The following is a 25,686-nucleotide window of genomic DNA, read 5'->3' as shown; positions in this document are numbered from 1 at the left end:
TATTCAGACCTACATAGCACCTGTTCAGCATTAATATTATTTGAATGTGGAAAAAAATCCTAAAATGACATTGACCAACAGAGTTTTCTGCCATTATAATTGAAAAAAATATCACAACTGCCACAATAGAGGAAACAGTGTTTATTGCCGAGCAGCATTAAATTCAGAACACAGCGGCATACAGCCAAATAACCAGAGAGGCCAGAGAAGACAGCAACAGTCAGTGCAAGAAATGGTCACAACTCTTCACATAAAATCAAGAACTCACTGACATAGGGACACAGTAGAGTAAAAAATACATAAATATGAGTTTATAAATTATTTGAAATAATTAACACTGATTAACTGCTTTGAAACCAAGTGTGGGCAACATTCGAGTAGTCAACTACATGCAAATGGATCCCTTCAGTATAATGTGGTAAACACTCATTTATTTAAATTATTCTTACATATTTAATGTGAGTTTATGTTGTTTTTTTTCTTACAGGTAAATCCTCATATTTTAGGGATATATGTGCCATAAATGCACATATGTGCAACCTGTTTGGCCCATGAGATAGACACAGCCATTCTGTAAACAATTTTTTTTACAAGAAAAAATAATCTAGATATTTGCAGCCCCCCCCCCCCCCCCCCCCACACCCCCCAAAAAAAGAGTGCGTCCATTTCTCAGCAGGAAAACTCATTGCAGGATAACATTTTCAAAAAAATAAAATAAATCCCCAATAGCTCTGCCTTCTTTACGTCAACAGAAGACTGGAGGAAAACTGGATTTAATACATCATACATGATTTCAGCATACATCCATTCAACTAACTGGCGGTTGTTCAACTTAAAATCCAATGATGCTGACTCGAGCTCTCAACCTTGTAGGTCAACTGTGGATCTTATTGGTTGCTGCAAAATGCTTTATAAATAAAACTGCAAGTAGTCCAAATGACTTGTTCCATTTGATTTAATCTTGTTTTACCAGATATGGTTGTTTGTGGATGCTCAAAGCAATTTAAATAGATGATAAAAAATTGTTGTTGTTTTTTTTGTCCTGCAGGTGTTTCATCTCACTTTGGACAGCACACACACACACACACACACACACACACACACACACACACACACACACCTGGGCTAACGTAGGCTACGAAACAAAACATTAACATAAGTCCACGAAGCTTATATGCTGGTCAGTATACAATATACTTCCTCCCTTGACTAGTGCACTTGAACTTCGTGTGGCATCAGCTGGCAGCCGCTGCTGACATGGGTGAGGACTTTCTCTTTCAACTGGGCCACTTGATCCCTGAGCTGACTCGCCGTGGAGGCCAGATCGGTGTTTTGGTTTTTCAGCGTTTTGACCTTGTCCTCCAGCCTGGAGATCCGCTCCAGTTTGCGCATCCGACACTTGGATGCTGCGATCCGGTTCCTGAGTCTCTTCCTCTCAGCTTTCATTTTTTCCTGTGAGTCAATATCGATGGGGGACAGCGGTGGGCTTTCCCCGAAGCTCTGAACGTCAGGCACCGTCTGAGGCTCCTCCTTCGGCGGCTGGACCCTAGAGAGATCCGGCTGCGGCGGGGTTGCCCCCAGATGATGCGGAGGAGGAGGAGGAGGAGGGAAAGGGACTGTATCTGTGGAGTAGTTGACGGTGGTTTCCAGAGGCCCACTGCCGTAACTATTCAAGTTTGTATAAACCGGTAGTTCCGGCTGGATGGTGCTCGGGGCGATGTTGGCACCCAGATCCAGGCTGCCGTCTGTCTGCCCGGCTCCGCTCAGCTGATTCTGCTTGTGCAAGTCCTCCAGCGCCTTCACGAAGCCCTCGGCGAACTCCTGTTCGTCCGTCACGGTTTTCGGGAAGAGGAACTGAGAGCTGGTGGGTGTCGTGGTGACCATTCCGTTGGACTGGATGATGAGTCTCTCCAGCTCCGGGGAGGCCAGTTTGAGTAGTCCCAGTTCCGGGGAGCTGAGGATACCCTCGGCGTCACGAAGATGCGGTTTGAGGTCCGGGTCTTCAACCATGCTCAAATGAATATCTTTCTTCATCATTATTGTCGCAGCCTAAATGAAAAGAAGCACCAACGCAATCCTACCCATAACCCCCCACAAACCTGTGGACTGAAATACCAGGTGTTCAATTCAAAAGCTGTCACTTCCCTGAAGCCGTCGGCTATCTTGTGCTCACGAGCAGGGTCTGAGTGTACTGCATGCCAGCACGCGCAGCCTCGAGCTTTTCAAGGCTCGTTCCATTATGTCACATACAGAGCGCGCGCGTCGAGCAGAAATTAGGTTTTCTGCTGGAAAGATGTCTCACTCCGCGCCACTTTCCAGTGTCCGACCCTCTACTGTAAACAGGAGGCAGTGCCAGGGAAATCAGTAGACATTTGTAGACCTATTGTTAACGGAACTGAACCTTAACACATACTTGCTCGTAGGAAATAGTTAAACTATATTTTATAAACTATAAAATATAGTGTTTTTTTTAATTGTGCGAATTCAGGATGCATGTAACAGAAGTTATAGGCTAGGCATATATAGCCTATAATATATATATATATATATATATATATATATATATATATATATATATATATATATATATAAGGCATATTTACTGTGAATATGGGGTTGTCATCATAGACTGTAAATATTGGTTACATCATACACTTACGTTGCCTTGAGTCCTTATTCCTGTGGCAAGTGTTAAAACTTCAAACATATTAACAGCGTCTTTTTTGTTTTGGTTAATATTAAATAAATTGAGTAGACTCCAACAAAAAAAAGCAACAGTTGTTTTTAGTAATAGGCCTATTTACAGTCTATGATTAGTAGGCTATGTATACAAAAACAGATAACCAAAATAAAATCATTTTCAAATAGTGACCCCGAGGAAAAACTAATATGAGGTTTGTTTTACCTATTTATGTGTAAAAGTCCCTGACAGACACCAAATGTGATGTTAGAGGATGCAACTTTATTCATTCATTTATAGATGATCTTTGGTACCTCTTCTATTGCCATGGAGATATGAGTGTTGGAACTTCAGACAGTGAGGTGTGCATTGGGGTTAGATGTTATGATATTTTCACTTGTTGGATGCATATCTTGTTTATATTTTTAAACAAGTACACTAACATTAGTAGGATATGATTCCTCTTATTTTTCTAATGTAGCCTAATGTAAAAATGGCAATTGCTAGAAAGCAGGATAAAGTGGATACCAAATATAACTCTGGAAATAGACAGTGATTTATGTGTCCAAGATAAAAGGTTGTTTATGTCCCCTCAGCCAAAGCACCTTTCCTGGGAATCATAATTAGGAGAAGTTTAATCTGAAACTGGACTTGTTTCAACACTTCCTCTGGCCAGTTCAAGTTATTTTTTAATTAGATAACATTCAATTGTCCATTTCCACTCAATTAGCCTACATTTCTTTAAAAAAAAATAGGCTGGTATGAATTGTTAATTGTAGGGTAGTACTTTGATATAACTAATTTAACAGGTCTAAACAATGTCACAATCTAGCCTACTAGGGTTGGAAAGATATTAGGACAGTCATGTTTAAACAAATGGAGTTGCATAGCCTATACTGGAAATGCTTCATGCAGTATTACTTAGGCCTATTGCATTATAGGTCTAAGTAACTAGGGAGTAACATTCTTGAACAGAGTAAAGTAAAAGTAAAAATCCCCCAAATGTGGCATTAAGCATGTTTCTTGCTCCTCTGCATCATGCTAGCCCAAACAATGAAGTAAGTTATTAAAAAATAACAAGAGTCAGTCTTTTCACATCCACAGGAAATACAATGAATAGGATCTTTTGGTGTGGTTTTGTGAGCTAAAGTAAGCTTGCTTGTCATCATGGACTAATTAGGGAAAACCCTGCAGTAACATTAATCATCCCAGGGGTGAGCTGAGTGGTAAATTGTTTAGTTTTTCATTTGTAAATGACATTATCTGCTAATTCATGAATCCATAAAGCACTATAATGTACAATCAATTTGTGAAATGTACTAAGTGACAGCATTGTTTTTTGTGGATTTAAACATTTAAACCAGTAAAGCAGTTTGTAAGAAATGAAAAGCCATCTGAAGCTCTTGAACCGCTTTAAGTATGGAGGGAGTTGGGTATTGATGACAGTGTCATCGGCATTAAAAGGTGCATTTTCTTTGACGTCTTCACCCAGGTCATGAATTAATCAGGTCCCAAAATAGAACCTTGGGGAAAACATTTAGTTCACTTCATAGTCATTAATCTTTCCTGGCCATTGCGTCTTTAATTTCACCCGGATTACTGTGGCTTGCTATAAATGCACTTCAAGCTAAAATAAATATATTTTGGAAATATTGGTGTGATGTTTCGGGTTTTAATATAAAATTAAATATGTTGCTAATAAATTGGCCCTTGAATGTGTTTGACAAGTCTGGATGTGTATCCTTTTTTTGTAGGGTTTTTAAAAATATATATATACAGTTGAAAACAGGATAGTTAATACATTTTTCAGCGTAAATTGTAATAATGCAACTCCAAATCCATTTGTTTCCACATTTTGTAAAACAATGATCCTTGTGTCCTTCACCAAACAGTTGTCTGGCTTGTAAAGGGTTACGCAGAGGAGGTACGTGCGTCACAGGTAGACCCCATCCTTTACTGCAAATGTGGGTGGATCACGTGATCGACCCTGTGATGTCAGATCTCCTTACTTTGTGCCGGAAATGGAGGTGGGAGGAGGGGGTAAACCAACAGAGGAGGGATATTTTTGTCTTCATCACTGTAGAGAGAGTGGGGGTGCAGGGCCTGAAGTCTAGAAAAAAAGACAAGCAGTAGCTGGAAAAATGATGTAACATTCACACATCACATTTTTCAACACTCCTTTCTGTCACTTTTAACACACCAATACAAAATACAAAAGTGAACACAGCTGAAAATGTGCTCCCTCTAATAGACCTAATAATTGTTCAGTAATGCTAATGAATTTCATATGATATTTTTAACACACTTGTCATTAGTGTGTAAAAGCAAGGCAGGTCATAATTTTAATTTACATCAAAAATAATACAAATAGTTGTCATAAAATGTCCCTTACTTACTTAAAGGGTTGGATGAAACTTGAGAGGATTAATGTCTCACCCTCTGGGGAACTTAAATGTTCTTATTGTCATTTTAATGCTTCCAGTTGTCAAACTATTCAACAATGGAAGAGGTTTGCTGAAAATAGAGTACACACTGTTACATCACCCATTGCTTTTTTTGAGCTAATGTTTTGAAGCCTTGAGTAAGATTTTTTTCAACTGGATTGGATTAGAGGGAGAATGCCCAAGAGGCTGGCATTAGCACCATGCAGACAGCAAGCAGTATGCATATAATTTAAACCTTTTAGATGATTTTAAAGGGTTATAAAAATCCCCCCGACCCCTGGTCACGAATGGGAAGATAAGCTGTTAAGAACAAAACTATCTTTTGTTACAGGCATTTGGCCATTTACCAAATGCCAACTGACAACAGTCATTATCACTGTTAGAGCCACCCCAAGCGCCAAAGTTCGCCAAGTTTGACAATACATACAAGAAATAGTTCTCAAAAAGGTTTACAGTGGTCATAGTGATAAAAATACCTGTGGGATGCAGCATAACAAACTGTACCTGCTCCATAAAGTTTAGCACTAAAACTGATCTGATGAGGATTCCTGACGAGGTATTGGGAAATGTTCCTGAAAAGAAAAAACACTCATTAAATAGTATTAAAGTGTGTCATCCTGTAATAGATATGTCACATGACTTCTAAATGTTCTAAATTCTTTAAACATGAGTCTCCATTAGCTGAGGAGTAATCTCAGGCCCCTGGCAACAATATTTTTCTGGTGACTTTGTTACAGAGGCAAGTCAAGGCAGATAGTGGTGAGCTGTCAGGAATGCTTGGCATCACTTGTTGCTGTTCAATCTCTGCTGTGCCTGACACCAAAAGGGAGCAGGAGTGTTTGAACTAAGCTGTGCAGCATGTGTTTAATGTGTTGTTTTACTGTGAGCAGGGGAGTGAAGCAGATCCCCTCTGTTGTGATAGAGACCTATTTTCCCCTTTTTATCCCAATAATTTCTTGTGAATCAACTGCAAGTTTGAGAATCAATGAAGCCCATTGCACAAGTAAAGTTTTAGATTCTGTTTTTTCAAGAGTACATTAATGATGTTAAAAATTGCGAGAGGCCTTTGTATTATAATTCTGTTAATGTAGAGTATTTATCCTGCCAACAATGGGGAATGGCAAGTGACTTTCTTTTGTGTGAACTTGTCTGTTTAAAAAATAAAACATATCAAACAGATATATATATTCTCAGTTATTTTGCAGCTCGATAAACGTGATCATTATGGGCTTATATCCATATAAATACTATTTTATTTATTGTACGTTTGGTTATGACCTATAACATATTTCAAACTTGACAAACGTTTTCACAGCATCTGCTCTCCAAATAGCCATGTCTAATTTGGCCGAATATTAAAAATATTGTCTAAATTATTACACATCCACTGGCCAGGTGTGTTGTTTCAGAAATGTTGAGTTTTCTCTTTGATCTGTAATTATTTGTTCAATATTTAATGAATTCAATTCTGACAAGTAGAAGTAGGCTACACACATACTTGAGTCCCACTAACCTGCTCCACTGAGCTTGATGACGTAGCACCAAAGTGTAGGTGAAGTTCCATTCTCGTAGAGGATGTGGGAACCCCATGCACAGACTGTGTGTGTGTGTGTGTGTGTGTGTGTGTGTGTGTACGTGTGTGTGTGTTTTGCTGGTTTGCACGAAACACACCTTTTCCCGCACACAGATTCACACTGACAAATGCATAGCCCATAAACCACAAAACCTCATCAGGTCTGCAGATTTTATTGGTTAAAAATATTTTGTTTAACAAAACTAACAAACCATAGGTTATTTCTGTAACTGGGGTATAAACATGCATTCCTGCAAATCCTCAAATCGTTTTGTTTTTTTTATCTCCAAGATTACACCAATGCATGTCAAGATATCAGTGTAACCATTGCTTTACCAGCTTGGTTATCTTTCTTCGCTTTGTAGTTCTAATATGAAAATGAGTGTAATTGTATACGTTTCCTGCATAGCCTAGGTGTGTTACGTCTGCAATCTAAATGTTCCACTGAATCAATATGTCATTGTGGTGGCAGACATGTGCCTCATTCACATCATGGTTGTTTCCATCCATTTTGTGAATATAAAACCAATGAAACAGACAAATGTAAATTATAAAACTATTCCATAGACCCTTCATTGTCTGTTGTGGGATTGGAGATAAAGCTGTTTGATGGCTCTGACATTGTTTCTTCCTTTCTAGGTGCTTGTGTTGCCATACTCTCAGACTTTGCTTTGAAAAAAATAACAGCATGCTAAATGAAATCCTAGAACTTTATGACAAAATGTATTAGCCTATACCTACTTTCTCATGATAATTTTATCCTTGAGGCTGAGTGTTTTTCCTACACTTAGGCCTATCTACTTTTAACTGTAGGGGTATAGCCTTCACTTGGTTGTTAAGTTGAGTTACCTCATATTATCCATATATTTTTTGCCATAGAGTCAGTGTGTGTAGAATATAAAGTAACATAAATGTGTCCCAGCCTTTCTAATCTAAAAGGCATCCTGGCATCACCAATATCATTATAGGCCTAATTGTTGCAGCTGATGTGATAATGTTGAGGTTTTCACTGAGGAGGCCTATGTAGGACATTAGAGTAGAATAGATGTATTTTTTTTTTATCATAGACTAATTGATTCGTATGCATTTCCTATAACTGTATCTGCTGATGTGTAAGGTGGCGGTTTCCCTATATAGGCTACCTATCATTTCCCCCCCCCCCCGGTAGGAGTCGGGAACAATCTACCTGTTGAACCCTAAGGAGCCCTCAGGACCGAAAGATTTACATTAGCCATTAGCACTGCACTAGGAGCAGCTGTAGTACAGTTATCTCAAGTTTTACTACTTCATTAACCAAATCTAGTGGCAATATTATCTTCACCATTATTAACGTTACATATAACTTCTGCTTGATGCTTGTTAATTTTCAGTGTTTAGACGGCTTTAGCTGTTGAAATCATTAGTTAGCTTGCTTTAACTAGCCTACATTATTTTTACCTGGTCTGTTGTTACACTAAACAATGGATATAAGTTCTCATGGTAAAGTAAAGTCGAGGTAAGGTTGAGGTAGTTCTACCTTGCTTGAGTTCACTCCCTTAACGTAATATTAAGGCAATTATTGCCATAGATTAGAATTTGAATCACAAAGGTGATGTACAAACCATAGACTGTAAATATTACAACAATACAAACCAATAGCCTTACATAGATAATGCAATAAAAATTAAACATCATTATCAGTAGGGATAGTTTACAGTTTGAAGTTCATTTTTGATGTATTTTTCATAAATAAGCTGCTTTTTGGATGTATGACTTCAACATAATAGAGTATTTCTGTACTGTGGTAAGGTTATTGATAACTGGCAGACTTGCTTTCCTTTCCCAATATTGAGGCTTTATATAATTTATATATGTTTTTTTTTTTTTTTTAATACTGACCAGTGACGACTAAACACATCTGTCTGTTGAACTAAATTGGTGGATAGAAAGGAAAGCAGCTCGACAGTCAGTCCAGTCCAACTCCAGCAGCACGGAGGCACAAAACTCAAACTACAGGTGAGAAGCGCACAAACAGAACATTTTGTAATATACTGTATTTTAACTGTAGTAGTTTCCTTTATTTAATTTGTAACATAACTGCCTGTCACAATATGAAAATTAAAGTAAGACTACCACCAAAAAAATCAAAGTAATGTGTAATCTTTACTAAATTACATTATTGGTGTTTTCCTCACTATGGTATTATCAGGGATGTCAGTATGTGAGAGCTGTCAAAAGGGTCACCAGATAATGGGGAACACATATTTCTACCTGGTTCCTGTCGAAGGTGCCGAACATTAGTTAGAACAACTGACAGTACTTCTTCATTTAACCACTGAACCCCTTTGAAACTTAAAGCCAAACATGTACTGGATCACAAATCTTCCCATACTCTGTACTGTTCACTCGTTTTACTGTATTTAAGTTAGTGTGTGGAAGTTTGGGGCAACACGTGTAAAAAAAAATTCACTGCAATCATTTTCCATTCTTCAGGAAAGAGCCATACGGTTAGTTCATAATGTTGGATATCAGGATCACACTAACTCATTATTCTCACAGTCAAAACCACGACACAATTCAATGATATTGTAGAATTTCCAAAAGCATAAATACCACACAGGGCATGAAACAATCTGCTGCCAGGAAATATTAAGAACTATTCTTTCACAGAGAGGGGGCTTATTATTTTAGGAGGAAACTAAATCTTAAAATTCTCGCCGTATGCACAACACTAAGAAGTTTTATGGTATCAATACTTGGTGTAAAACTATGGAACAGTTTGATAATATATATATTCAAATGTCTACTTTTACTATGTCATGTGGCCTTTTTTTTCTAGACCTTACCATGGAAGACTCTACTACCGGGATTTAAAACATTTCTCTGATTGTATATTCCAGTCAGAAACCACTCCAGTCAGAAACCAGTCATGCTGACTTCCAACACATCTCTGCCAGCTCTGAGGCTAATGCTGCTTTTGTGACGGTGACCTCTGACCTCCCTAAGGAAGGTAAGAATGTGTGTGAGATCTCCCTTTGGTGGTAAATACAGTATTACAGATAAAATAGTACAGCTACTAAAACAAGATTTTTAAAAACCTTCACAAATGCTGCCATCTTAATTCAAGGGATAAATATATGCCTTCGAAGGAGCAGGATTTTTGTGAGATAAATACAAAGAGAGATGGATAACGGGGTGGGGGGTGGGGTGGGGTGGGGTGTTCCTTGCAGGCCTGGATTAAATGCGGTTCCATAAATATGTTGGGAAGCTCAGTATACTTTTTGCCCAGTGGTAAAAATAGGCCCTCTTTCCCGAGGGAAGTGATGACGTCTGCAGCCTGCCTGCATCATCAGCCACAAATCGGCTTCATCCTTGTACTGGAAGAGGCAGAGATAAAATGTGGGGGGAGCATCAGTGATCACCATGGTGACACATGCAGAGTGACGCAGGTAACAGCACTAGAAAGAAAGAGGTAGTGATTGGCTGGCAACTGCAGTGGTTTGTGTGGAGAAGATGCGTGGGTGGTAAAGAAGAGCAGAAGGACTCCATAGCCCGGTTTTTAGATTAGCTCCCAACCCACACCCCCCACAGTACCCACGGACACACACATACACACAGTCCAAGCCTGTTATCACGGTCAACAGCCTAGCAATGAGATATGATTTAGCACGCTTCTTGAGCACTGACTTCAGAGGCAATGGAAATAGTGTTATTTTCCTTCCTCACAAATGCCATCTTGGATGTTATGCATGCATGCATTAAGGAAGGAGAAAATATTCCCCCTGACATGAACTCAATAAATCCCACAGTTTCATTTCAGTGTCATAAAAAATAGACCGTTTGACATTTCAGCTGCCTTGGTAAAGCCTCAGTGCTGAATTTCATCAAGTTTCAAAGGTTATTGTTCCCTGTAGTCTTCTCCTTTCCTGCAGTTTTCTTCCAGTCATGCCATTTTATCTCTCCCACTTACCTTATACACTCCCTCCTGTCTTAGGTAACTATGTAAAAAAAAAACCATTTAGTCACAATTTGATTCTCCCAAATTCACTTGTTATAAAAATGATTTCTTTAAAAGATGATCGAGGATAGAGCAAAATAATGGATGAGGTTGAGGAGAATTTCATTGTGCAATGTAAGCACATCAGGCACAACACCTCTGGTCAACAGTAGCTCTTTTGAGGTAGTGACAAGTGTGAGAGCGTATAGTACAACAGGAACTCCAAATACACTCACAGTCAGACATACACACACATAAGCGCTGCGCTCCCCCACTTGCTCCGCCGATCCCGTCTCGCCCCTGTAATGCCTTTGTTACCTCCAAAGACGGTACAGAGGAGGGATCACTTCGTTCCCCCATTACGCCTCTATGACATTTATATTGAAGGACAAATGTCACAGGGATGTAAATATCGTGCCTTAGAACAGCAGTCTGAATAGGGCTATTCACTCTTTGTTTAAGTGCATTTAATAGGAAAACCAACATGAGAGATGCACAGCTGCAACATTCAGGCTGTATCTACACATTCAGACAATACGGGTAACTCATCAAAATATTGCCCTATAGAGGTAACAAAGGTTAAAAAATAAAATCCCAAGTGGTACCTATGATTATACAACCATTTCACAGTGTTTTTGAAGTTTCTGATAAAATGACAGAATGATAAAGCTGAAAGGTGTCAAGTGTAGACATCGTGACATCTGCACTTGAAAGGTGCTTTATAAATCAGATCATTAATATAATACTTTGCACATGGTTGTTTTGGATTCCAACATGAAAGTTTTCAAAGCTCTCTAGTGACGGCTGCTGGTCAGTTTGGGGATTGCACACAGGACAGACTCAATCAGTGGATTTTTTTTACACTATCTGGAAGAGTTGAGTTAATGCTTTGTTTCTGTGTGGCGGTCATAAAATTAGAAAAACTATTTGAATATAATCCATTGGGTATAGTACATTCTTTAACTATGGCCTCGGTTATCAACATATAATCAATATCAAACGTTTCTGACAATATCGACAAAGAAATTGAACTCTGTTTAGTGCTCTTAAGAAAGATGAATTTTGGCAATGCAATGATCTGAATAGTAACAGATTGTACAGGTCAACTAAAACAATGAGACCATGCAGTGAATGCACAAAGTTACTCTTTTTGCTTCAAACAGTGACTCAGCAGCTATAAACCACAGCTCCTAGTGCTTAAGGTGTGTAATGGTTTGAAAATAGATCTTTGGAGTTTGGCAGTAGATAGTCAATCCTGTTTTATCAGCAATACTGAATTTTTCATGTAGGGCATAGACATTTGCACTAACCTCTTATCTGCACCACTTAACTTACATAAACTGTAATCCTTGTGTCAGTCCAAAGTTAAGCAGAGTTTCCCCCCCATAACCATGCACTTATTTTCTTTTCCACTCTTTAGGATAGTGGCCCAGTCTTCATACTTGAATGTATTTAATTTTATTGATTGCATTTTTATCTCAACTTGTTTAGTCTGTATGTTTGAAACATCTAGGCCTACATAATTTCCATTTTGGATGTCTTGTTTTGTGTTTGCCTTCTATGCCATTGTGCATACTATTTTCATTTTGTGTGCAGAGTTGTTTAAATTATATAGGTCCGATTTATAGTAAAAAATAACACCTTGTATTTGTAATATGTCTTTGATGGCAGATAAAGTAAGGAGAGGTGAAGTGTGTTAGATTTATTTACATTGCCACCTAATGGCCAACAATGAGAATACCTGTTTGTATTTCTATTTTAACCAAACATCCATTTATGTTGTTAAGTTTTAAAATGAATAATGCAACTAATGATAATTATCTATAAATTAATAGAGGTAAAGATCTTAATTCAGCTTGGCTTATATCGTAAGTTTTGTGTTGGCATACTTACAAGGAAGTACCTTAAAATACTTAGATTAACACCTGGTGCATCTTTCTTTTACATTGTATCTACTGTGTCTTATGGAAATTAAGGTTTTCCAAATGTGACAGTCAGTGAAGTCACACTGAATTCCAGTAATGGCTTCTGATCTAATAAGTCAAGATAGGAACACCCTTTACTGGAAATGGAAAATGAAAGTAAAATCATGGACTTCAGTAGGCTATAAAACATCAGCAACCACACATATTTTCAGCTTCAACCATGTAAGGAAGCAAAAAGACTGAGGTAGGTTATTCATTTTAATGTCTAATTAGAAAACAATGTATAAAATCATGCTGCTTTGAATATTTATGTACATTATCTGTAATAGTATGTATCAATGTCATTATACTGGAAATAGTTTTTTAAATGCTTTTGTATTACAATCGAGTTCGCTAAGTATTAAGTTATATACATACATTAGGATATACGTATATGATTATATATGATTATGCTAAACTTCTGTATAATATATTCTTCCTATGGAATTTTGCACTGAGTTTTTCAATGATCTTCCAAAGCTGGGTTCTTTTTGAGAGATTGTAAGACAGATAGAGAGGAAGGAGGAAGTGGGACATAAGTCAATTCTTAAGTCTTGATGAAATTCTAAAAGGCTAATACTACACAAAAGCTAAAGCTAAAGATCCTTTTTCTTTATTAACCGAGCTGAATCATAGTGAAGTATAGAGTGGCGGCCAGTCAACACGACTGGAAGAAGCAACAATTCTGTTGACATTATTCAGGAAAACAATAAGATTAACTGGGTAAAATAATTTCCTGAAATAATGATTGACTTCGCCCATCATACTCAGTGAATTAAGATGTTTCCTTTCATTCCTAATGGCATCTGTCCATCTGTCCTCAGGTGCATCATGTTTTGTCCTGATTGTGGAAATCAAGTCCAAAGTTCGTTTAGATTCTGTCCTGATTGTGGCTACAAGTTATTTCTCTTGACTCAAAACAAGGCAGAAGGTGAGCTTACCAGCAGACAACGTTTTGTTATTCTGTTTTGGTTATGTTGTGGATTAACAAACACTTTAATGCAGATTTGTTACATTTTTTAAATGTTTTGCATATTGATTAATTGTAAACCCTACAAGCAGCAACCGCCTGTTCAAAAATGACAAGTGGCGCATAGTGTTTGACGTTAGTAAAGGATTTACAAAGGAAATATGCTACTTCCTTGTGTAGTCTGTAAAAAACAGATACTGCAGAAAAGATACTGCATGTTTTTCACGAAGGAACCACACTGACTTGGAGGAAATTGTGTCTTTTGTGGCAGAGGAAAAGGTTTTAAGGTTTCTCATTTTGTAATTTTCGCGCAGGCAGAAGGCTGCTCTTTTAATAGTCTACAACCTTTCAGAATAATAATTTACATAGCCTAATTTAAATTAATTTACAAAATGTTACATTTTTCTTTTCTTATACTCTGTCATATAAACCAATACACTGATTGATTTAGACAAAAAAAACTCAACCAGAATGCCCTTGAGAAATACTACAGACTTTTATAAATTATGAATTACCTTCATGGTAGATAACATCTAGCTGATGTGCCTTAAAGCTTTAAGTAATTGTTATTCTAACTTTATTAAGGGTTTCCATGAAATACTTCAACAGACAGACACATTAGCTGTTGTTAGATATATATCTAACTATTTTGTCATATTACATTATCAGATGTAGCCACATCTGCAAATCAACCCTCAGTCACTGCTGAGGAGAAGAACCAAAAAGAGGATCAAGACCAGGTTCCAAAAGACGTAAAAGAAGATCAAGAAAACCGATTCCAGAAAGAGGTGAAACAGAAACAAAATGCACTGTCATAATTTCCATGTCCATTTTAAATGTGTAGAGCCATGGAATTCCCCAAAACATCAATGCAGTATTTATTTGATAACAGCAAACACATTCTCTTTCTAAAGCTGACACATCGTTCTCCCTGCTGGTATACTCCCACATAATCTAGGGCAGTAAACAAGCTCATAAAATGTACATGAATGTGTTATCTAACTCTTAACACCTTTGTATAATTCCACTGGGTCAAATTCCCTGCCAACTGCGAGCCCTATCATAAACATTAAGTCTATTATTATCTGAAAACATTGTTTATTACATTTTTTAATTATAAATTATAAAAAAACATAGTTTACAATGGTATTCAACCTACCTTGATGACCAGTGACCACAGTTATTTTACTGGATCATTGTCTTCACATACTTGGTATTTTTAAGATGACCTGCTGAATGTTTCTAGACAATAAACCTTTAGCTCTTTTTATTTAACAGAAGCACTGCAGCTACAGTACAAAATCCAGTTATTGCTCTGACAAATGCATTGCTTTTCTACTAGGTCCTTGATTATAAAAGCTCTAGACTGGTTCAGTGCTTAAACGGCTTTATTAAAGCAGCATTACAGGAATATTCTGTTTGCATCATGTTAAAAGTAAAAAGGCTGATATCTGAAAGAAAAAGTTCACATGTACCGCAGTGAAACGTATACAAGTCTGATGTTGATACTTAACAATTTTGACTTTTTTCCCCGGGGCAGCCGGCTAGTGATGACCAAGAGCCTGCCAAAGATGGCACAACATCACAAGATGGATCAGATAAAAATGTCTGCCCAGCCAAACTGGAAAATGGAGCAAGATCCTACGCAGCCGATCTGACATTCACTTACCAACCAGATACTGTTACAAAGGACAACCCTGATGAAGTGAACACTCCTGCCGACAAACCAAGTGACATTCTTTCTCTGTCTACCTGTGTGTTGTCAACATCAGCTAAAGAAACCAGCTCAACTTCATCTGATTCATGTGATCAAACAACTCAAGAATGTGGTTCAGTGACAAAGCAGTCATCTGCAAATCAACCCTCAGTCACTGCTGAGGAGAAGAACCAAAAAGAGGATCAAGACCAGGTTCCAAAAGACGTGAAAGAAGATCAAGAAAACCAATTCCAGAAAGAGGTGAAACAGAAACAAAATGTACTGCCGTAATTTCCATGTCCATTTTAAATGTGTAGAGCCATGGAATTCCCCAAAACATCAATGCAGTATTTATTTGATAACAGCAAACACATTCTCTTTCTAAAGCTGACACATCGTTCTCCCTGCTGGTATACTCCCACATAATCTAGGGCAGTAAACAAGCTCATAAAATGGACATGAATGGACATGAACTAACTAAATCTAACTCTAAACACCTTTGTATAATTCCACTGGGTCAAAATCCCTGCCAACTGCGAGCCCTATCATAAACATTAAGTCTATTATTATCTGAAAACATTGTTTATTAAAAATTTTAATTACAAATGATAAAAAAAGATAGTTTACAATGGTATTCAACCTACCTTGATGACCAGTGACCACAGTTATTTTACTGGATCATTGTCTTCACATACTTGGTATTTTTAAGATGACCTGCTGAATGTTTCTAGACAATAAACCTTTAGCCCTTTTTATTTAACAGAAGCACTGCAGCTACAGTACAAAATCCAGTTATTGCTCTGACAAATGCATTGCTTTTCTACTAGGTCCTTGATTATAAAAGCTCTAGACTGGTTCAGTGCTTAAATGGCTTTATTAAAGCAGCATTACAGGAATATTCTGTTTGCATCATGTTAAAAGTAAAAAGGCTGATATCTGAAAGAAAAAGTTCACATGTACCACAGTGAAACGTATATAAGTCTGATGTTGATACTTAACAATTTTGACTTTTTCCCCCGGGGCAGCCGGCTAGTGATGACCAAGAGCCTGCCAAAGATGGCACAACATCACAAGATGGATCAGATAAAAATGTCTGCCCAGCCAAACTGGAAAATGGAGCAAGATCCTACGCAGCCGATCTGACATTCACTTACCAACCAGATACTGTTACAAAGGACAACCCTGATGAAGTGAACACTCCTGCCGACAAACCAAGTGACATTCTTTCTCTGTCTACCTGTGTGTTGTCAACATCAGCTAAAGAAACCAGCTCAACTTCATCTGATTCATGTGATCAAACAACTCAAGAATGTGGTTCAGTGACAAAGCAGTCAGCCTCTGATGAAGAAAAAAATGAGACACAAAATCTCCCTGACAGGCCAGATGGCAATGCTAACTGGTTAGATGATACTCAGAGGCAGACTGCTAGTGATGATCTAGAGTCAGCCAGAGATGGGGCTACACCACAGGACACATCAGATAGCACTGCAAGCCCAGCCACACAGGAAAAAGGAGCCTTGTCCTCATCATCCAGTGAGACAGTCAGTGGATTAATTACCACCCAGAAGTCAGAAGTCATAACGACTTGCAAAGAGGCAGAGAGGCTTTCGTCTACAGCTCCTGATAGTACCCTTCAACCATACAACGAGCAACACCTGTCTGGTTCTAAGACATTGTCTGACGCTACACCTGCCAGTTACAATCTTACAGAGCAACAAGCAGAGGCCCCAGACACAAGTACAAATGACAATCCTGATGAAGTGCAATTACCTGCTGACAAACCAGGTGACATTCATTCTGGGCCGTTGTCCAACCCTGCATCAGTACCGACATTAACTAAAGAAACCAGCTCGACTGCTCCCGAACCAACTGAACAAAGGCCTCAGGAATGTGATTCTGTAACAACGCAGTCAAATACTAAACAAGAAAAAGAAAAGAAAACCTTTCATGAAACACAAATTGTCTCAAAGAGGCGAGATGATAATGACAATAAGATCAACAAAGAACAACGGACACTTGCTAAACAAACTGACAAGAAAAAAGACCAAGCATCCAGAAAATCTGCTGCTTCACACTCAGTATCAAAGAAAGCAGCCAAAGGGACTAAGGTAATTCAGTCAATTTGTGTTTATTAAATAATGATGTTCAAAGAAATATTTCATCATCTTGTCACGACAAATGGCAAGCAAGTAAATTATTTTCTTCAATCTAAAATAAAAACCAAGACCTTTGGCAACACTTTAGCCATTTTCTAACCATGTCCACAATACACTGACGATTCTTTATGACAATCTGGCATCAATCAAATTTCATTAGGACTATATGCTCTAAGTGTCTGAAGTATACATTTGTTATGGTGATTTCCTGACCTGCTTTTCAGAGCTAAATTTACTTTTCAGTCTTTTGTTTTCTCACAGGCTGTTGAAACTAAATCCAATAAAAAGATAAGCACACACCCGGCAGAGAAACAGGAACAGCAGCCAGGTGATGGAGATGTGGATAAATACACTTCACCAATGCACTCCTGTCCACCCAGTCAGGCTGATGAGAAGCTGGGACCTCAAGGGACAGCACATACTTCTCAAATTAAGGCAACACAAATGTAAGTTTTTGGTTTCACAAATCTAACAATATCTTTCTAACACACTTTTTTCCTGTTAGGTTCCCAACAACATCTCTCAGATTAAACAAAATAGCTGTCTCGTTATTTGATCATATTGAAATCCACCATGCGATCATCTTAAAAGCATGTTTTGATATAATTGCTACTTATCAAAGAAAATGTTTTGTTTAACATATTTTCCTACTTTCCGTCCTTAGGTTACCAAAGAGTGAATCCATAGATGTGTACTTCCATGCTGTCACTTCCAAAGATTTGGATCCAGAGGATGAGATTTTCTTGATGTCAAGAAATGTGTCAGGACAGTGGGGAAGAATCGTGGAAATGACCCGTACTAGGTATGACACCTTATGAAAAAAATCTTCAAATTTACAACAACAGATTATTGTTTTCAATTCTACACTTAACTAAGGGAATATGAAATCAGATTCACAAGATTTTTTTTTTACTTGTTTTTTTGTTTAACCCACTTGCAACATAGTGACTTTTCATAATGAACTTTTAAATGTCTACGCCTTTTCTGTCACTAATTGTTATTAATGTGTCTCACAGGGCTCTGGGGGGCAACAGATCTCTTGTTGAAGGACAGACTACGATCTCTAAAAACATGATTAATAAGAGCATGCCCTATAAATATGCCATTTACAAGGCCAAACATGGCTACAAGGAAATGTACGAGACAATCTACCAGAAAGATGGAAACGAGTACCGGTATGTGAACAGGTGTCTTACAGTCAGAGAGGAGTTTCTAACACGTGAAGGTAAGAACACGGAATTTCTCTACACTAAGGCTCAACAGCAACTTCTATTTATGTTTACAAAATAAAAAGTAACATATATACAATCTGGCTAAATAGTGATATATTATAAGCTTACTGCTTTCAAATCTTACACACAAAACTTTTGACAGATAATTAACAAGAAATACCATTACCGTAATGCCTCAAAAGATAGCCTATATTTGGTGTCTTTTTTAAAGGCTTTCTGAATATTAAAGATTGACCACTAGGTAACACTGGCAAGTTAACTTGAGGTCACAAAAATAAAATAATGACTGCTTACGTCTAAGACAGCATATTAACTCCAAACAATAGATTGCATGTGCTAGAAAACAAGGTTAAGATTATTATCTTGTCGGTTTGGGTACTGAGTCTAATTGTTTATTCAATTAGCTGTACAGTGATTTGTGTCTGCTAATGTATCATACAAATCTTTAACTGACTTGATTGAATGTTACCTATTTATGTTTAATTTAAATATGTCAAGAAATGTTAAGAAATTGATTATTTGTGCTGAACCACTGGATAAAAAAAAAGAAAACAAAAGAAAGAGGTGCTCAAAAATTTGATTGGCAACAAGGATTATTTCTGGGATATGAGCCACCTTATAATATATATTCATATAAATAAAATGTTAAGGTGGAGAAGGAAGCTTCACTTGTCAACATCACTGACATAGAAGTGTGTTGCCATTTTATCCTGTATTGTAAGAATTGCATGTAAATCAGCTAATAGCCAAATGGCTTATGAACATTAGAGGATCACATAAAAACATTCCTGATAATTGGATTTATTCTGTTGGATTGTCAAGGGGACTGGCACCAGTATGACGATGTGATCCATTCTGAGCTGAAGACTAGTTATTGGTCAGGAGAGTTTTCAACCAAAGACGTGGTAATGAAAGGGAGAGACCTCGCTGGCAGAGTGATGCTGAACATCATCTTTGAACTTCTAACAACTTGGAATGAACAGAATGTGGACAACTTCTTTTTACTGCTCCGACAGTTCTTTCATACATACAGTTATCCTGTACTTCATGATGATATGGAAAGATCATCAGGATTACCATACGGTCCTGAACAAGTAAAGTTCATAGTTTCTGAAAACTGATATGAATTGAATTGATAAAAAAGGTTTTCAGTAAGAATTATCATCATATGTAATATATGTTAGTTGTTAACTTTTTTTTCCTATACTTTTTCTAGGTGAAAAATCTTCTCAAATGTGCTCTGGATGAACACCTTAATCCAAAACCTGGAAAGAAAAAAGAATACTCCTTACACCCTCTTTATGTTGGAGTTGTTAGGTTGCTCATTTATGACAATTATCTAAAAGACGACATGAAAGGTCAAATGTCCAGTCTCTGCGATCTTCTGTGCCTGCCAAAGCATCCTCAACACCATTTCAAAGACTTTTGGGAAAAGTTTGCAGGCCCTTTACCCGATAAAAACAGGTAAACAATGAAAATAACCAAGTACAGACAAATTCTTAAAAGGTTTGAAAAGAGACTAAAGTAAAAACTAGGGATCTTTTTAGGAAGTTCATTTTAAAGTTAAGTCAGCTTGAAATAGTTTTAAGCCAGAGCACCTTGTCAACTGATTCTATACTGACTGAAAATTTACCTTAACCCTATCTGCTTAACCATTTCAATCAATATTCTTTCAACTACTATAAAAAGACCATTATGATCTTCATTTTGGATTTATATATCAATGTGGGTATTACTGAAGAAAAGGGAACTTTTAACAAATACTGACTTATGCCAATTCAGCCAATGTACTTCCTTTTGAGAGCAATATTATGAAGCTCTCTTTGGTAATTCATGAGGCCATGCTGGCAATAATAATACTTCTGATATGTATTTTACTGAAGTGCTTTCTCAGTAATTATTTACTATCTCTTAATACAAAGTCCTCTGTCAAGAATAACTTTGCAAAATTAATAATCATCCTTGTTTATTAAAGAGTATAGTGGTGGCGTTGATGTATTGTTGATTACATTTTTCGTAACATTGTAATGAAATGAATATCGATGAAACCTAAAACAATTTTAAAACATTGTAGACAGGTAATTTTAACATTGAATGCTCTATTCAAGAAAACATACAACATATGTTTTGCTCAATGTTTGATTCAAAAGGTCTCGAAATGCATATTTTATCTGCAAACCATATTCCTCAAGAACATAAAACAGACCAGAAACGAAGCTTAGTGTATTTTGTGTAGTGTATTTTTTCTTTGCTAAGAAAATGATCAAACGAGACTTTTCTGTTGGTGTAGAATTGCAGATGCTGTTGAGATGCTGTGCAACAATGCTAGAAAACAACGTGTTGAGAAGTGGTTCTTGGTCATCCCTCTGATTCACCTGTTGAGGGGAAAAAGCAGGCCCTTTGAGCCAGTTCCACCTGTCCTCAATCCAAAGTTTGACTCCTGGAGCAAAGGAACAAATGTCTACAGGGACAATAATGCAAGGTATGTAAGTGTTCTCTCTTACAAAGGCTTTAAAAGAAGTATAACAAAAATCTGGAAAAGATTTTCACAAACCTTTTCAGAAGCATCTTTGCATATCAATGTGGCCCAAATCACAGAAAGATTTTCTATTTTAATTAAAAACTCAGAAATGCTAAAGTACGGGTTAGTGTTATATCCTATTTAATGACCCCAAAACTTAAGCAATATGTAAAGATTTGAGGGAAAATAACGTCCAGACAAGACTCCAAGGAGTCACTACTACTACCAACACTTACTCTGTTTCCCTTGTAATTTTGATAACTCCACATTGAAATGTAGTTAAATTTATCATTTGCTATTTCTCACCCCTCACCCTTGGGATACCCTGATACTACCTGGTACCTAAAACCCACTCATGATGTCAATCAAGTAGCGTAATCCGGATCATGAAAGAGCATGCATACCTGGCGAACATTGATCGTCTTCTTGTGCACTCTTGGATATCCCTGCTCCATTTGGATGATCTGAAAAGCTTCACAGAAAGTGTGCAAGTAGAGCTTCTAGACTTACTGCAGTACCTACAGTTCAGTCTAAAATCTGGAACACCGCACAACAACTACATGGTATGTATTCTTTAGTGGCTATAATGCTGTAATGAGATATACTATATACTTTGTGTGTGTGTGTGTGTGTGTGTGTGTGTGTGTGTGTGTGTGTGTGTGTGTGTGTGTGTGTGTGTGTGTGTGTGTGTGTGTGTGTGTGTGTAGCTCAGCTCTGCTTTATAGATAGAGCTTTACAAAGAGTTTAAGCTTATTGTTAGAAAACTGGCCCCACTACTATCACAACGACAGTACTTATGTAAGCACTACAGTATATGGCAGAAAGACAGTGAATGTATTAATATATTAGCCTGCTTGAAAGTATTTTTTTGTACTCAAGAGTCTACTACTACTGTATCATAACTGTTCGTACACTTCTACTCATGTTTTGAAGCTACATGTGTTTGGTGCTTCTGATTACAGACATTGAAAGGCTTGGTTTCTCATCTCATCAACAAACTTAGCTGTCACAATCAAAGGTAAAGACAAAAAAAGCCCTTTACCCGTCACAGTTTAACAGTATCAGTGCAGTAATGTCTATGAGTTGTAGTTTCTTTATTGATATCAACCCTAATGCTTGCAAAACAATCAATAACATGTTTTTTCTATAGTTTTGATGACAAATATAGAGAGTGTTGCCTGCATACTGCAGGACAGCTTCTTGGTTTAATCTGCCGTCACACAACTGATCCACAACGCTATGATGTTCCTCTTGGCTTCCTGGATCTATTCTGTCTCATTTCCAAGGTATACGACGATATTTATTTGAAATATATTACTGTTGAATCTCAATAAAAAAACCACACCAAGGGCTGTTTTTTTCTTTTTTTTCTATCCTTAATGGAGAAAATTATATTTATTATATTTATTATTTTTAACAAATCCTACATGTTGAGGTACCATAGTAACCAACAACCATACTTCCAGTCAACAGAGACACGTCATGAAGAGTTATTCTGGGACACTTTAGAAACAATAAAGAAATGGCGTGGAAGTACCTTCGGAAACAGACTACTAAGTGTATGGACTCCTGTGCAGTTTGCTGTACCCAGTGAAGTTGAGGTAAGCTGAAATGAATGGTTATAAAATATATAATATGTTCTCTGTTGGGGATTAACATAAAAACATGTATTTAGTGCGATACCCATTCACAATCAATTGCTTCATAGTTGATTGATTAAATATGTATTTAATTCTAGGTATGGGAGAAGTTACTCTCACTATCCTTTAGCCATGAAGAAAACACGCAGTCTTGGAGGACGGCCTTAACGGATGATTTTGAGGCAAAGCTAAGAAAAGTAAGACGGTATTTGTGATTGTGTTTACATCCTTTACATGTGCAATAAAGTGAGACAACTGAACAACTGTGCTTGCGTGGTAGGAAAAACCAATTGATCAAATTGGAATATACTCTAACAAGATGGAAGAACTGAGCCAGGCACGCTCCTCGCTATGCAGCACAATGGAGAAATGTGCGTTGGAGGCTATAGCAGTTATTTGTCAGGTATGATTTTGATAATATTTAATATTTACTTCAATAATTAAGAATTGTGATGTTATTGTACACATTCTGTTTTAAAATTCCAACAATTGGTAAGTATTCTTACAGTTTAAATTAAGATGCTAGTAAGCGTTCCCAAAGACACTTGACCTTGTAGAGAAAGAAAGTAAACATGACATGTACTGGCCAAAAAATACTTTGTTACTCTTATCCAAGATTGTGAGCTCTTTTTTGCACCTCTCTAACAAATACTAGATGTGCAATTGACTGGTGTATTCTGGTAGTAGTGCTAGTCAATGGATCACTTAAATATACGACATGACCTTATTTTGTATGATTCTTTATGTTTAGGACAAATCCAGAACAGCTCTTTCCGATCTATTAAAGAAACATGATATCTCAAAGTTTGGGAAGCTGATGTCTGTTGTTGTGCTCAAGACATGGCCCAAAGATGCAAATGATCATGACATCGAAGGGGAGGACTTGATATTTGAGTACCTCCTCAATTGGCCAATGGCAAAATCTGTCTTTGGAATGACAGGTAAATACTTGTGAAATATAATGTTACTTGAATTAAGTGTGTGTGTTTGTGTCTTTGTACTGTACTGTATGTTGGAGTGTGCAAGAAAATATCAGTGAAGAACGAAAGTGAAGGCTGGCTTGGCTGTATTTGTCTCATCTAATTAAGGAATCATCTCATCTAACTTGGTTTGATCTTCTTTTTCTTCTTTTCTTTTGTAAATAACTCATTGTTCGTGTTTGCCCATTATTTTTCAGGAAGAGATAAACGACTGATTGACAGGCTGTCAGATGAAGCACAAATCAAGATGACTTTGGCGAGTTCAGCTTTTAAATCTGTGACAGAAAAGTTCCTCAGTGGAGAAATCCAAATGAAAACTTTACACCAAATCTCCCTGAAAAAACAAGAGTTTGTTGACTTGCTAAAGATTGGTAAATATAAACATATTTCTCTTCAACTATCTCTTTCTCGATCTCCAAATAGCAGTGTGTAGTTGTGGCTGCTTTTCAAGTTTCAGGTGTCCATAAGTTTTTAGGGGATAAATATGGTAAAGATTGTTTCATATTTCACCTAAAAGTTTTTCTTGCTCTACCTTTTCTTAAAAAAAAAAAAAGCATGCCAAAATGTTATTTAATATTAATTTTTGTAATATTGTTCACATCCATACAAATCTTTATCAGGACATTGTACCATTCCAGTGGATTTTATTTTTTGATAAAGTCATCAGTTGAAATCCTGCCACCGTGTTGTGTTCCTCTAGATGGACTCTGTGATGATGATCGCTGCAAAGATGAAAGAAACATGAAACAATTACTGAAACGAAGAACCGATGAAGCAGAAGCTATCCAAAGTGAAAAGGAGCTGGTCAAGAGTCTTCTCCATATCTGCCAGGAGCTTCCACAACGTGTCAAAGGTAGGCCGCACACTGAGGGCAAAATATTGCTTTAAGTTCCAGTTTTATTTTTGAAAACCTATTCTTAGGAAAAGATGTTATGCTATGATTTAGGCGAATATCGGATGAGCAGATTGCAAGAGGAAGGAAATGGGTTAGGGTAGTGGATAACATGGTATCTACTGTACATCAATTTTGAATAAAATCTTTTTAATGCACAGTTGACTTCAAGGGCTTGGACGAAAAACTTCGACAGAACATTGAGATGATGAATCTCAATGAGTTAATGGACGTTCACACTTTTGATGGACAGAACCCATCTAAAATTGAGGTTACTTATTTCAACCTGTGTGATAGCACCCGTCAAATGGCTTCAGAATTGGATGTCATTAAAGACAGTACAATCTTCAAATTGTGCTGGACAAATCAAGTGGAAGATCTGACAGAAGACCCTGAACATCTGAATGAAAATGAAGAAATTTACACTCTCGACATGGTCTACAGCAAAATATTCAAGAGCAGCTTCAGCGAGTACAAAGCTCTTTATGATGGTCTGAAGAGCGGGGAACTGTTACTGGAGCAAATAGACAGCATTTTGGAGGTCTATAAAAGCAATTATGAAGATTTGCAGAAAGATTTTAACATCATGTGCAGAATAGATCAATCTGATGACAGAAAGTGGATCAAAACAAGGGCTCACCAGATTGAACAGTACAGTGATCTTCATCTTGCAATGGAGTCTGCCCAGATCATCATTGGTATCAGGGATGCAGTGTGTCCAGAAGGAGACTTCAAATTGCTTGAGAAACTGCTGCAAATGGTAAGTTTCTCAAACATATATATGTATGTGTGTGCTTAGGGAGTGCAGGTCATTAGAAATTCATTTTTTATAGAAATAAATGTCTCTTGATCTAAGACATTAGCAGTCAACCTATTGAAATGCCTTAATTGAAAGTGAGAATCTGTCAGGAATACCTCAGTTGGAGGAGAATATGTAATTGTATTTATTTGATAAGAATGAA

General features: G+C 37.2%; 3 protein-coding genes across 3 annotated transcripts in view; 2 read left to right on the top strand and 1 right to left on the bottom strand.

Annotated features, from left to right (window-relative positions):
* Window positions 1-126: 126 nt before the first annotated feature.
* Window positions 127-2,221, bottom strand: jund (JunD proto-oncogene, AP-1 transcription factor subunit). Its single transcript, XM_020656326.3, has one exon. It carries the CDS (start codon window positions 2,035-2,037, stop codon window positions 1,210-1,212), a length of 828 nt encoding a protein of 275 aa, XP_020511982.1. The 5' UTR covers window positions 2,038-2,221; the 3' UTR covers window positions 127-1,209.
* Window positions 2,222-12,755: 10,534 nt separating this feature from the next.
* Window positions 12,756-21,495, top strand: LOC110000706 (E3 ubiquitin-protein ligase rnf213-alpha-like). Its single transcript, XM_029281566.2, has 12 exons — window positions 12,756-12,842; window positions 13,462-13,568; window positions 14,277-14,395; window positions 15,148-15,564; window positions 16,329-17,411; window positions 17,721-17,905; window positions 18,124-18,261; window positions 18,476-18,684; window positions 19,514-19,785; window positions 19,908-20,155; window positions 20,982-21,173; window positions 21,492-21,495. Exons 2-12 carry the CDS (start codon window positions 13,469-13,471, stop codon window positions 21,493-21,495), a joined length of 2,967 nt encoding a protein of 988 aa, XP_029137399.2. The 5' UTR covers window positions 12,756-12,842; window positions 13,462-13,468.
* Window positions 21,179-25,686, top strand: part of LOC110000696 (E3 ubiquitin-protein ligase rnf213-alpha) — a 36,124-nt gene continuing 31,616 nt past the window's right edge. Inside the window, exons 1-10 of the mRNA XM_065955751.1 lie at window positions 21,179-21,775; window positions 22,175-22,230; window positions 22,363-22,498; window positions 22,679-22,813; window positions 22,951-23,049; window positions 23,133-23,255; window positions 23,604-23,793; window positions 24,030-24,203; window positions 24,533-24,685; window positions 24,886-25,484. Of these exons, the coding sequence (XP_065811823.1) occupies window positions 21,599-21,775; window positions 22,175-22,230; window positions 22,363-22,498; window positions 22,679-22,813; window positions 22,951-23,049; window positions 23,133-23,255; window positions 23,604-23,793; window positions 24,030-24,203; window positions 24,533-24,685; window positions 24,886-25,484 (1,842 nt within the window). The 5' untranslated portion in view covers window positions 21,179-21,598. The remainder of the gene's footprint in view (window positions 21,776-22,174; window positions 22,231-22,362; window positions 22,499-22,678; window positions 22,814-22,950; window positions 23,050-23,132; window positions 23,256-23,603; window positions 23,794-24,029; window positions 24,204-24,532; window positions 24,686-24,885; window positions 25,485-25,686) is intronic.

Source organism: Labrus bergylta, chromosome 6, assembly GCF_963930695.1.
Source record: "Labrus bergylta chromosome 6, fLabBer1.1, whole genome shotgun sequence".
In the NCBI taxonomy this organism is placed as follows: Eukaryota; Metazoa; Chordata; class Actinopteri; order Labriformes; family Labridae; genus Labrus; species Labrus bergylta.
The sequence above is the reverse complement of the archived record's forward strand: the minus strand, read 5'-3'. Positions and strand labels throughout refer to the sequence as shown.

Coding starts and splice junctions, on each gene's coding strand:
- jund (XM_020656326.3), bottom strand. CDS start 2,037: ATGATGAAGAAAGATATTCATTTGAGCATGGTTGAAGACCCGGACCTC.
- LOC110000706 (XM_029281566.2), top strand. CDS start 13,469: ATGTTTTGTCCTGATTGTGGAAATCAAGTCCAAAGTTCGTTTAGATTC. Junction 17,906..18,123: donor CAAATTAAGGCAACACAAAT/GTAAGTTTTTGG, acceptor TTCCGTCCTTAG/GTTACCAAAGAGTGAATCCA. Junction 19,786..19,907: donor TACCATACGGTCCTGAACAA/GTAAAGTTCATA, acceptor TACTTTTTCTAG/GTGAAAAATCTTCTCAAATG.